At 41.2% G+C, this 10614-nt stretch overlaps 1 protein-coding gene across 1 annotated transcript; it reads right to left on the bottom strand.

Annotated features, from left to right (window-relative positions):
• Window positions 1–4225: 4225 nt before the first annotated feature.
• On the bottom strand, window positions 4226–5448 carry LOC107082807 (ADP-ribosylation factor-like protein 4C). The gene has a single exon (XM_015371673.1). It carries the CDS (start codon window positions 5122–5124, stop codon window positions 4540–4542), a length of 585 nt encoding a protein of 194 aa, XP_015227159.1. The 5' UTR covers window positions 5125–5448; the 3' UTR covers window positions 4226–4539.
• Window positions 5449–10614: the final 5166 nt, after the last annotated feature.

Genomic DNA, 10614 nt, shown 5'->3' with positions numbered 1-10614 from the left:
GGTTTGGATCGGATCGGGGAAATTTTGCGCATGTAAACGTAGCTAATGTCTTGGTTCTGTTAAGTTTTCTTTTGAGTATTCAGTTTTACTTTGATCCATGTTTTCTAATTTTATTGGTTTAATTCCTATTTTGTTGTGTTTTCTGGATGTATTTGAGTTCTTAGGTTTTTCTTTGTCGCCCTCTTGTGTTGGTCTCGTTTTCCCTAGCTCCCTTCTAGAAGCCTCTCTTCACACCTGCTCCCAATCAGCTCATTAGTCCTGTCCTTGTTCAGTCTCCCTGTGCAGTTCCTCAGTGCTGGTTCCTCGTCTTTCCCCGGCTCCTCGTGCATGTTTTCCCTGATGTCTCCATGGTTCTGGTCTGTTTGTGTTTTTGTGTTGGATCTTCGGATTCCTGCCCCTGCTACCTATTGAGAACTCCATTAAAACTACAAGAACTCATCTCTGCCTCACCGCCTCTGCATTTGGGACCTCAAAACCTCAACCAAAACCTGACAGCCACCTTCTCCACTTGCACATGCACAACCCTGTATCCTCTCCTGAGAGGGGACGCCTATTAAACGCATGCAAGAGCATGCATGAGCCCATTTCTCCTCATGCAAACTCTGTTTAAAAGTTGCTTTTCTCATAGCTCATACAGGCTTACTGTGTCGGAACGTGCGCCCTAACCCCTAAATCCCTCAATCACCATATAGAGCGGGGACTATATAATGGAATTTATAGCGAACTCAGTTAACTGACCATTTGGACAGATGATCACTACTTTGTGCGCCGTTGGTCATGTAACTCCTCCTCCACCACGTGGCGCCCGCGCCATCTTTTTTATTAGTTGTCGCTAGTGGGTAGCGGCAGGCTATGGTGACAGCAAATCCCATGATGCTTTGTGAGGAGAGCTGTCCATGCAAAGCATTCTGGGATATATCTGCCTCTTCTGAGGCCTTTCTTTTCTTCTCATACACTTCGTAGACACTTACGACCGTCGTCCATTTTCAAAGAACCGCGGTGAGAAAGGTGAGCTTCAAAGACTCTCTGGAACTGTAGCTCACCACAGATATACGCCTGAAAGTGCGAATGCGCAGAAAAAGATAGCTAACGGGACGAGCACGTAGGACGGCCTTACGTAAACAGATTACCAGAATGATTGACAATTAGGAGGACCACTTATTTAGATGATCCAAACAGAAATAAAATATCTTTAAGCATCCAGGTAATGAGGCTGATGATTTTGCAGTTCTGCAGCCGATGACCCAATCTCTGCAGCAGCTCCAGGAGAAGCCCCCCTGTTGGAAAAACCCAAGGATAAAAAAAAAACCCAGCCACAGATACTCCCTGACAATATGATTTTCTGCAAATCCAACACTGTTCTCTACACAGGAAAAGCAACCAGCTGGAGAAGCAGCTGCTCAATGCGGAGATAAATTCAAGCTCTCCAAAGGAAGAGTTAATCTGCAAACTGTTGCAGATTCAGGAAATATGCAGATTTAGCGGAGATGTGAGCGGAACATCATCTCCTCTCAGCGCCCTGGTGTTGTCCAGATTACAAATCATCCCTCCCCGAATCATCTGAGATAATTATCTTAAATCCTTCAGGCAAAAACAACAGATGAACCAGACGCACAAACAGAAATACAATTACCTTCATCTGAGTTTCCCTAAATGTCATAAAGACCACCTCTGCATGTTTTAAATTATAAATATATTTTAGAAAAGATCAAGAGAACCAAACCAGACCCAGGTTTGGAAAAGGATTATAATCCTTTTATTGCTCTAACAGACCTCCAGATCATAATGACCCTGCTTTGCTAACAGGGACTGACTTTCCAGCTCTTTAGGATAAACACTTTATGTTGGAACAAATTGAAATGAAGGAAAAGACTGAATAAGAAATTCATGCGACCTTTATTCTTGTGCAAGTTTCCCTCATGCACAATCAAGCTGCACGGTCACCTTTAATCAACAGGAGTTTTATTGCCCCTGCAAACATTTTTAACGTGTTTTTAACCTGGAAAAATGTGGAAATGTAGAAAAAAGTGTGATTACTTTTCCAAATCGCAGTGTATAAACTGCATGACCAGAATCCCCATGAGATCCATTCACGGTTTGTCCACATTCCCACGCTCAGACTCATCTGATATGAAATCAGTAAACATTCTCTCCCTCCTTCCGCCTGTTTAACCTCAGACCACAAAACGTTGTTATTTCAGGGGGACATTGTCATATGAGTAACTGCACCAAAAGTAAACAACATTTCTCCACTCCGTGGTCACACTTTGACATGATAGTGCCGCTCAGTAACACGACTAAAGAAAACTACAGTAATTATGTGACTGGAGGCAGATTGTCTGGAGACAGTGAAGGCAGAAAGGTAAATTTGGCACAAAGCATCAACAAAAACAATGAAAACATCTACTTTTGTCTTTGACAACCTGCTATTTTCATCTTTTTTTTAGGATTTTCAGTCAGGATTTCTAGAGGAAAACTGGAAATGATGAAACAGGACTAAAAACTTTATGGCATCAGTACATTTATAGGCTTATTTAATTAAATCAAGGTTAATTTAATGCTTCTATATTGTGATAATTCATTACATATGATATTTCTTTTGCTAAATCTGTCTGCAACAGCAGAAAAAAATAAGAGTTCCCTTCTAAAGGTCACACAGAAAACAAACACAAGATCAGTTATAAAGATTTTAATCAAAAAAATACTTTTTTTTTCTTACATTTTGGCACATATCACATGTTTGGTCTCGCTGTATTTTGGCTTTTAACATGTTTCTGGAGCATAAATATTGAGTGGATGAGCGATCGTCATGCAGGAACGACCATGCCTACCGTCCGCTGGGAGCTACAAGTATGACGGAGTTTTTTCATGAAGGATAAGGATCAGGTCGACCAGCATGCTGTTTAGTGTTGCTTCAGATAAGATGTGAAAGCTTCCAGCAGCTTTCATGACGACTTTCAGGAGTCCTGTTAGTTTATATCAAACGCTACTTTCTGAACATTTCTGCAAAATCTTGTTTGTTTAAAACATGTCTGGGGATTAAATTTATCATAGAAATGCAGGAAGACTATAATAAAATATAGATGCATCAGGAAAAAAAAAAAAAAAAACAGGTTCCAGCCGGCCGGTTTGCATAATCATTACCAAAGGAAGACTCTTTCTATCTTGGTGGCTGGTTCAAACAGTTAGTTTCTTCTTACTTTGGGTAAACCTTATCTGACTTTAGGTTAAGGCAACACAAACATAACATTACACATCAGGAACTGCATATCCTTCTATCCTGATTTTGCCTTGTTTAGACCCCCATCAAACCAAATCAGTGTAAAATATCACAACATATTACAGAAGTGAATTAGATTTTAGGTAATGGCAGAATCACACTATATGCTGATGACTGTGTGAAATACAACCCAGGATCTAATTAGGAAAGAAAGGTGAAGCCATTTAACATTAGGCATCTATTTTAATCTGAGTAGCTGGAATAATTACATCCATCCATGTTCCGTCACGATTATCCCTGCTGGGGTCGCAGGGCTGCTGGTTTTTTTTCTTGGATTGAGGCGGTAAAAGAGACATTTTGCCAATGGAACAAGACAATTTACACTTAAAATAAGAAAATACAATTGCAAGGTCTTATTTCAAGTGCATATTATCTAATTATCTTATTTTAAGAGTAAAAATACTCATTGCATTGGCAAACTATCTCCTTTACCTGCAAATTAAGGGTAAATACACTTAATTTAGAAAATTTTTACTTATTTCTAGATCGTTTTTCCAGTGCACTCTGGACAGGTCGCTAGTCCATCGCAGGGCAACACAGAGACAAACAACCATTCACTCACACCTAAGGAGAATTTAAATAAGCCAATTAACCTAACAGTCATGTTTTTGGACTGTGGGAGGAAGCTGGAGTACCCGGAGAGAACCCACGCATGCTCAGGGAGAACAAGCAAACTCCATGCAGATATTCCCCGGGCCGGGAATGAAACCCGAAACCTTCTTTCTGCATGCCCACTGCGCAGCCTGCTATAATTACAGATTATTTTTAATGGAATTTTGCAGAGTTGGAAAAATCTAAATTTATTTTAAATACGTTTTTCATCATAAGATGGAATTTATATAATATTTGCACATTAAAAAGCTAATAGTATCCAATAGATCTACTTCATCAGATTTCAGCAGCACTCGTACAGCTTAGGTGTCTCCCTCTTGTCTCTACCTGTTTTCAGATCCTCTCACCAGAAAGGAGACAGAGCAGGAAATAAAAAGCCTGAACCAGAAATAGCTGAGTGTGCCTTCCTCTCAGGGGAATCCTTCCTCCCTCAGCCTCACATCTGAGCACACAGAGAGCATCTCCATCAGAAAAAAAACAGAAAAAAGGAAAGGTTTGCAGAAAGTATCCTGATTATCTACCTGTTGGGAAGGTTTTAAGTTAAGGTTTCAAACTTCCTTCAGTCTTTATCTGCTACATTCTATGATGGAGGTCTGTTAATGAGGACATTTGTTTCCTATTAAGTTATTGGCAGTGATTGTCATGCATCACTGCTTCTTCTTCCTCTGCTTCAGAGCCTTCCTCCTCTTCACTATCATCTCATACAGCTTGTCCATCCCTTCATCCAGTCCCTCTCCGATGATGGCGCAGGCCGGCTGGACGTGGTAGGGGGTGGAGGGGCTGAGCTCGGACAGGGCCAGCTGCTTCTCTATCTCCCCCACCTCCAGGGCGCGCGGCAGGTCCTGCTTGTTGGCGATGACCAGCAGCGGGGTCCCCTGGTTCTCCTGGAAGCGGGTGATCCGGTGCAGCTCCGCGCGGGCCTCCTCCAGCCGCTCCGAGTCCACGGAGTCCACCACGTACACGATGCCGTCCGTGCAGCGGCTGTAGGGTTTCCACAGGGGCCGCAGCTTCTCCTGGCCCCCGACGTCCCAGAAGTGGCAGCTGATGCCCCTGGAGGCCCCGGGGCCACCCAGGCGGATCCGCTCCGTGTTGAAGCCGATGGTGGGCACCGTGTTGACGAACTCGTTGAATTTCAGCCGGTACAGAACCGTGGTCTTACCCGCAGAGTCCAAACCCAGCATGACGATGTGGAGGGACTGGAAGGCTGCCAGGCTGGACAAACTGGTCCCCATCTTACAGAGTGGGAGAGATGGGACCAAGATCCATGAGGGGGAGAAAAAGTGTGGAAAGGACTCAGCAGAGGAGGAGGGCGCAGCCCCTGGTTGCGCAGCGACACCCCGGCAGCCGCAGCATCCCTGGAGTCGCTCCAACTGCAGCTGAGCGCAAAACGTTTCAATCAGCGCGCAGATAGCGGCGCAATCACTGCGCACACCGCTGCTCCAAATGCGCAAAGTGTCCCCTCCTCATCATCATCATCAGCATGCCTCAGCATTCCCCAGCTAACCTTCATGCGTGGGAACATAAACACACCACACTGATGCTGTGTGACGCGTGGACCAAGTGAGTCAAGTTCAAACAAAACTTTATGTCACGTCGCATCCGGTTGGAATTTCAAGATAAAAGCATTTTGTAAGCATCAGTCTTAACTTGAAAAGTTCCGCCGCTGCACTCGTTAAGCCTGTGCGCAGCAGGCTGTGAAACACTGCCCTCTGCTGTCCATTAATTACAACTACAAGCGAAGATAAATACTTTGGATTTCATTTGATAAACTATAATCATTTTAATTATTAGTTTTTTTTTATTTTAAATAGAATAAAATATTTATTAAGCTTCAAAAATGTCAGTTTTATATTTGTATTTTCAACATATTCTTTAAAAAAGGCTGCTGAGTTTTTCCCGCCTCAAATTTAGGGACTGATTCTCTCTGATAGCTACACCCAGATAATAACATAACTTATTACACATCAGAGAAAAGGATAAATTTGGAGTTATGTTTCATTAAACACAAATTACAATTTCTAATTTCAACTATCTTTAGGTTAGGGCTGAAACAATCAATTCAATTCAGTTTATTTCTATAGTAATTCACAACACACGTCATCTCAAGGCACTTTAGAGTTCACCCGATCATACAGTCAATTTGATTCAAAGTTTTCTATCTAAGGAAAATCAAATTAAGTCCTGCACACTAAGCATGCTTGTAGCGACAGTTGAGAGAAAAAACTCCCTTTTAACAGAAAGGAACCCTTCAGCAGAACCATCTGCCGAGGCCGACTGGGGTTCAAGGAGACAGAGGCAGAGATAGAAAAGGCAACTTTAAAAGGCGGCCCCATCCAGGAAACACAGCCAGGCAGACGAGCTCCCAGCCAGCTACCATGTCAGAGGATGAAGAGAGCACATCCAGTTAGTCACAGTCATGCATCAAAGTCAGATTTCTGAAATCAAATAAAAATACGAACAAAAAAACTCACAGAATTTATTTTAGGAATAAAAAACAAAACCCAAACATTAATATGAAACTTGTTGTTTGAGTTGCTTCTAATCCTCCGACTGTAAATGGAACTGAGTGATATGCTGTTCGAGTAGATTACCACTAGATGGCAGCATAGAACCACTAACAGAAAATGTTTTTGCTTAAACCTTATTTTTCTGTCATTTTTCTCCATAAAGTCATTTTCAGATGCAGAATCCAACCAGGTTGAATTTCCCAAATAAATCCCATCAGGTGTGTTGTCGATTTTTACCGCCATTTTAAATCAGACCTCATTATGTAATTGCTAATCATGGATATTTGATTGCATTTCTTCTTGATATTTGATTCAAGTCACACATTTTTCAATATTTTACTTTTCAGGAAAAGTAAAGAAAAAAATGTGTACAAATTGTTCATATCAGCCGTCAGAACAACAATTCAATGATCTCACAACCACTTCAGTCTGTAGTTTCATGCATATTCATTAATTTTCTTCAATTATCTGCAGTAAGTAAAAAAAAAAATCTACTTCTAGTAAAAGACTCAAATACTTCCAGTGCATATTGGAACAACTGATAATGAAATTAGAATATTACAGAAGGGGAATTTTTTTCTGCCATTCAGATTAAAAAGTGAAACTAACATTTATGTGTATTTCTGTTTATTTCCATTTATTTGGATGATTATGGTTTAAAGGCAATTAAAACTCAAATTTGAATATTAAATGAGACCAATGAAGGGATTTCAAAGCAGAGATACTGAGCTTCTGAACAGTAAGTCAATGTGGCTAACAGCACAACCTCACTAGTTGTTTGGGGTGATTTTCTGGATCAATGGAGTTTGGCATGGAGGAGATCAGTCTGTGGTTCTGCTGCCATGTTCAGGAAACTCAGGGTGCTTAAATAGTGACGCTTAAGCTCCTTTGCATGGTTAGTTTGAGTCAAAGGCTCATTGTATTTTCTAGTCTCCTACCCTGCTGCTCTTTGTCCTGTCCATTTTCCTCATTGTCTGGCTGGGAGTCCTTCCTTGGAGCAGAAAACCTTGGAGGAAACCGACCCGGAAACCATATTAGTCTATGCTGCACAGCTGGAATAAGCTCCCCCTTCTCTTCATCAAAACATTATTTAAATACTGCCTGGTGATGCAAATGCTCATTATTTCAGGCTTTGTAAATAAACCTACAACATCCAGACTGCTTTGTGTGTTCTGGCAATTTGGGTCATAACCAAACCTTAAAAATGACACTAAATATTCCCCAAAATATGGAAACTATCAAGGTTGTACCTTTGTTTTACTTCGGTTCAATATGCTTGTATACAGGACTCAGTGGGCAGTCAGATTATTTAGCAATATTGTTTTTTCTGCTGTAGTTTGAAAGATAAGATGACATCACGGTCTTGGGTGAAGAGGGAGGGGCTGAGCACACAGCCCTGCGGTGTGCCGGTGTTCATGCTAATGGTGTCAGTAATCAGGCTGGAGGTTTGCTGGTTAGGAATTCCACAGAGGGGTGGAGACAGCATGGTTTGTGACTCTCTGAACTAGTTTGTGGGAGTTTTGCCAAGTAGAAGGTGCTGCTAAAGTCCATAAATACTCTGATTTAAAGTTGTAGGGAAGTAACTGTTCCAACAGTTGCAGTTCCATATTCTCCTGAGTGGTGCCCGATTTAACACTAGTGAATAAAGTGAATGTGATTGGTTGATTATCAAGGGGACGGGATTGTTGTGGCGGAAGGTTCGCAAGCAAGTTTGGTTGTGGCCAGTTTGTTGGAAGCATCTTGCTAACCAGTTAGCAACTTAGTGCTAGGTTCCAAATAGTAAATTCCATTGGGACCAAGTAGCACTAAATTGGTGACTTAGCAAAGACACTGTCAAGGAACGCTATGGACAGCGGAAATATGCAAGAGGAGGAGAGTTTAGTGTCGGAGGTCATGGACGAAGATGTTGTGGAAGAGGACGCCAGGGTGGCAGAAGCTTGGTTTGGTGTAGAAGGCTTCCAGCCGTACATGTTTGAGCCCTTGCTTCGCAACGCTGCCAGTTCTGTTAGCTCTACGCCTGCTGAAGACGTCCATCCCCGTGGACACTGGGACGGAACTCAATGGGAAAGGAACTGATTCTTATTTCAACCGTTGCGTATATTAGCTGCGACATCAAGATGCAATGACCGAAAATATTTGATTGACAGATGACCGTTGATATATGATTGGCCGAATTTAGGTGTTCAAGCTGACGTAGAACTAACTGGCCTGCAGAAGATAATGGAAAAAAAACAAACACAGATTTTAAGACAGGATTAAAAAAAATAATAGTAAAAAAAGTACATTTATATATATGTTTAGGCCAGAATGATTTAAAAACTGAACTGATATGTGTCTATATATGCGGAATGCTGGCTTCACATTAACCCTTTATAGGGCACTCAGTGAAATCCTTAGAAAATCCACATTTCAAGCCAATAGTGTTATCGGAATCAAGGACAAGACCTTTTTACTTTTGTAACGTTTTGATGGCAAAAATAAATGTTAATGTAATAACAAGAAACGCCAACTTGCCCAAATATATTAAGAAAAATAACAAAAATAAGTGCTTCTATAAGAAATTCATGACAAAGTTTGAAAGAAACACATTTTTTTTGGTACAATATAACCTTAGAGGCATTAATGCTGATACTGGCACTTTAATTTTTTTGTTTATAAACCAAAATATAATTGTTAACTAGACTTATTAACTTTACTTTCCAATTAGCTTTTTACATTTTTTCTTGTCTTGTTTACTTTTTTTTCAATTTCCAGTAGGTAATATATCATTCAAGGGCTCATCTAATTGGTCAAACGCCAAAATAAGAATCACAGCCATGTAGGAGTATCTGTGCTGAATGGCTGGATATAGATCTTGTGCTTCTAGACCTCACTGAGGGAGGGAGGGGACTCCTTTTGTAATGGGTATAATAGTGATCAGAAATGTTAACTTGCCCTATAAAGGCTGGATTTCTATACATTTGTAAAATGTGAAATGCTGCTGCTGCTGCTAAAACAGAAAGTAGATCACATCTTTTTAATTTTCCTGCAGTTCCCGTTTTATCAGGGTCTGCTGTTAATTTAATTATCGGATAAAAGGACTGAAACAAATGGTCTAATTATGCAGAATAAGCGCAAACATTTGTTCATCGTTTAGGAAACAGCAGCGTAAGCAGGAGGACGACGGATATAAAGTCTCTGAACAACAACCTGAGTCATGGCTGATTGTCCTCCATTGGCATCGATTCCTCTCCTAATCAGGGTGGGTGTGAGATCAATGAGGGGAATTAGAAACAGGCTGTTAACAGCCAAACACTGACTCTAAATTATTAAGATCGCAATTCACTGTGAGCCGAATTGATGTCTACTTGACATAAACCAAAAAAAAAAGGAAATTATTCAGTGTGTTGAAGAAGTATTTAACCTTTTTAAAGAGACGGATCTCCAGGAGAGGTGATAACACTTTATCCTTCAAAGCCCCCAGCTGACAGGAAAGTGGAGATAATCACAGAGTCTAAAGGTTTCAGAAGCTGCTGGAGGCCCGAGACGTGAGAAAAAGCAGATGAAGGGCTTTTCCTTTATCCATCGAGAAGACCCTTCTGGAACCTTCCTGCCCTAAAACACCAGATGAAACGCGGTGACCGCTTGTCCCCGAGCTTTTCATCCCACCACCTGCTCTGCATTTTCAAAAGCAGCTTGAATTCATTAATGAGATGAGGAAAGTAATGTTCTCACTGTGATCTGCTGGGCAGGACAGAAAGCTCAGACTCTCTCTGTATGCGTCTGAAAAAGGTTTGTTTCTGTTGTATTCAACTCCTCCAAATAAAGAGACGCTTCAGGTGTTTGAACAATCTAACCTGCTTCTGATTCTTTGAGGGAAAGTGTTTCAGGATCTGAAGAATGAGCTGAATTTTTGGTGCCTCCTTAAAGAGATCGTGAGATTGAATCCAGGAGCCTAAATATATTTCAACTAAAAAACTCACGAAGAGAAAAGACAATTAGAAGAAATTTATTGATACAATTACTTGGTCTTTGGTGCTCAGACCTCTGCAGGAAACATAGCGTTGAATTTTGAAAGATATGCATGAACAGGAGTAAAGAATAGGGCCTGAAACTGGTGGTGGAGTGGAGATAGATGGAGTTGGTCAGTCTGTAGACTGCTGGTTAGAGAGACGGTCTGCTGAGCTTTATGGGGAGATCCAGTGGACTGCGTGAGCTGATACTAGAGCTTCACTC

The sequence above is a fragment of the Cyprinodon variegatus genome, unplaced genomic scaffold, assembly GCF_000732505.1.
Source record: "Cyprinodon variegatus isolate N-32 unplaced genomic scaffold, C_variegatus-1.0 Scaffold63, whole genome shotgun sequence".
Lineage (NCBI taxonomy): Eukaryota > Metazoa > Chordata > Actinopteri > Cyprinodontiformes > Cyprinodontidae > Cyprinodon > Cyprinodon variegatus.
This window is presented reverse-complemented; position numbering and strand designations above follow the sequence as displayed.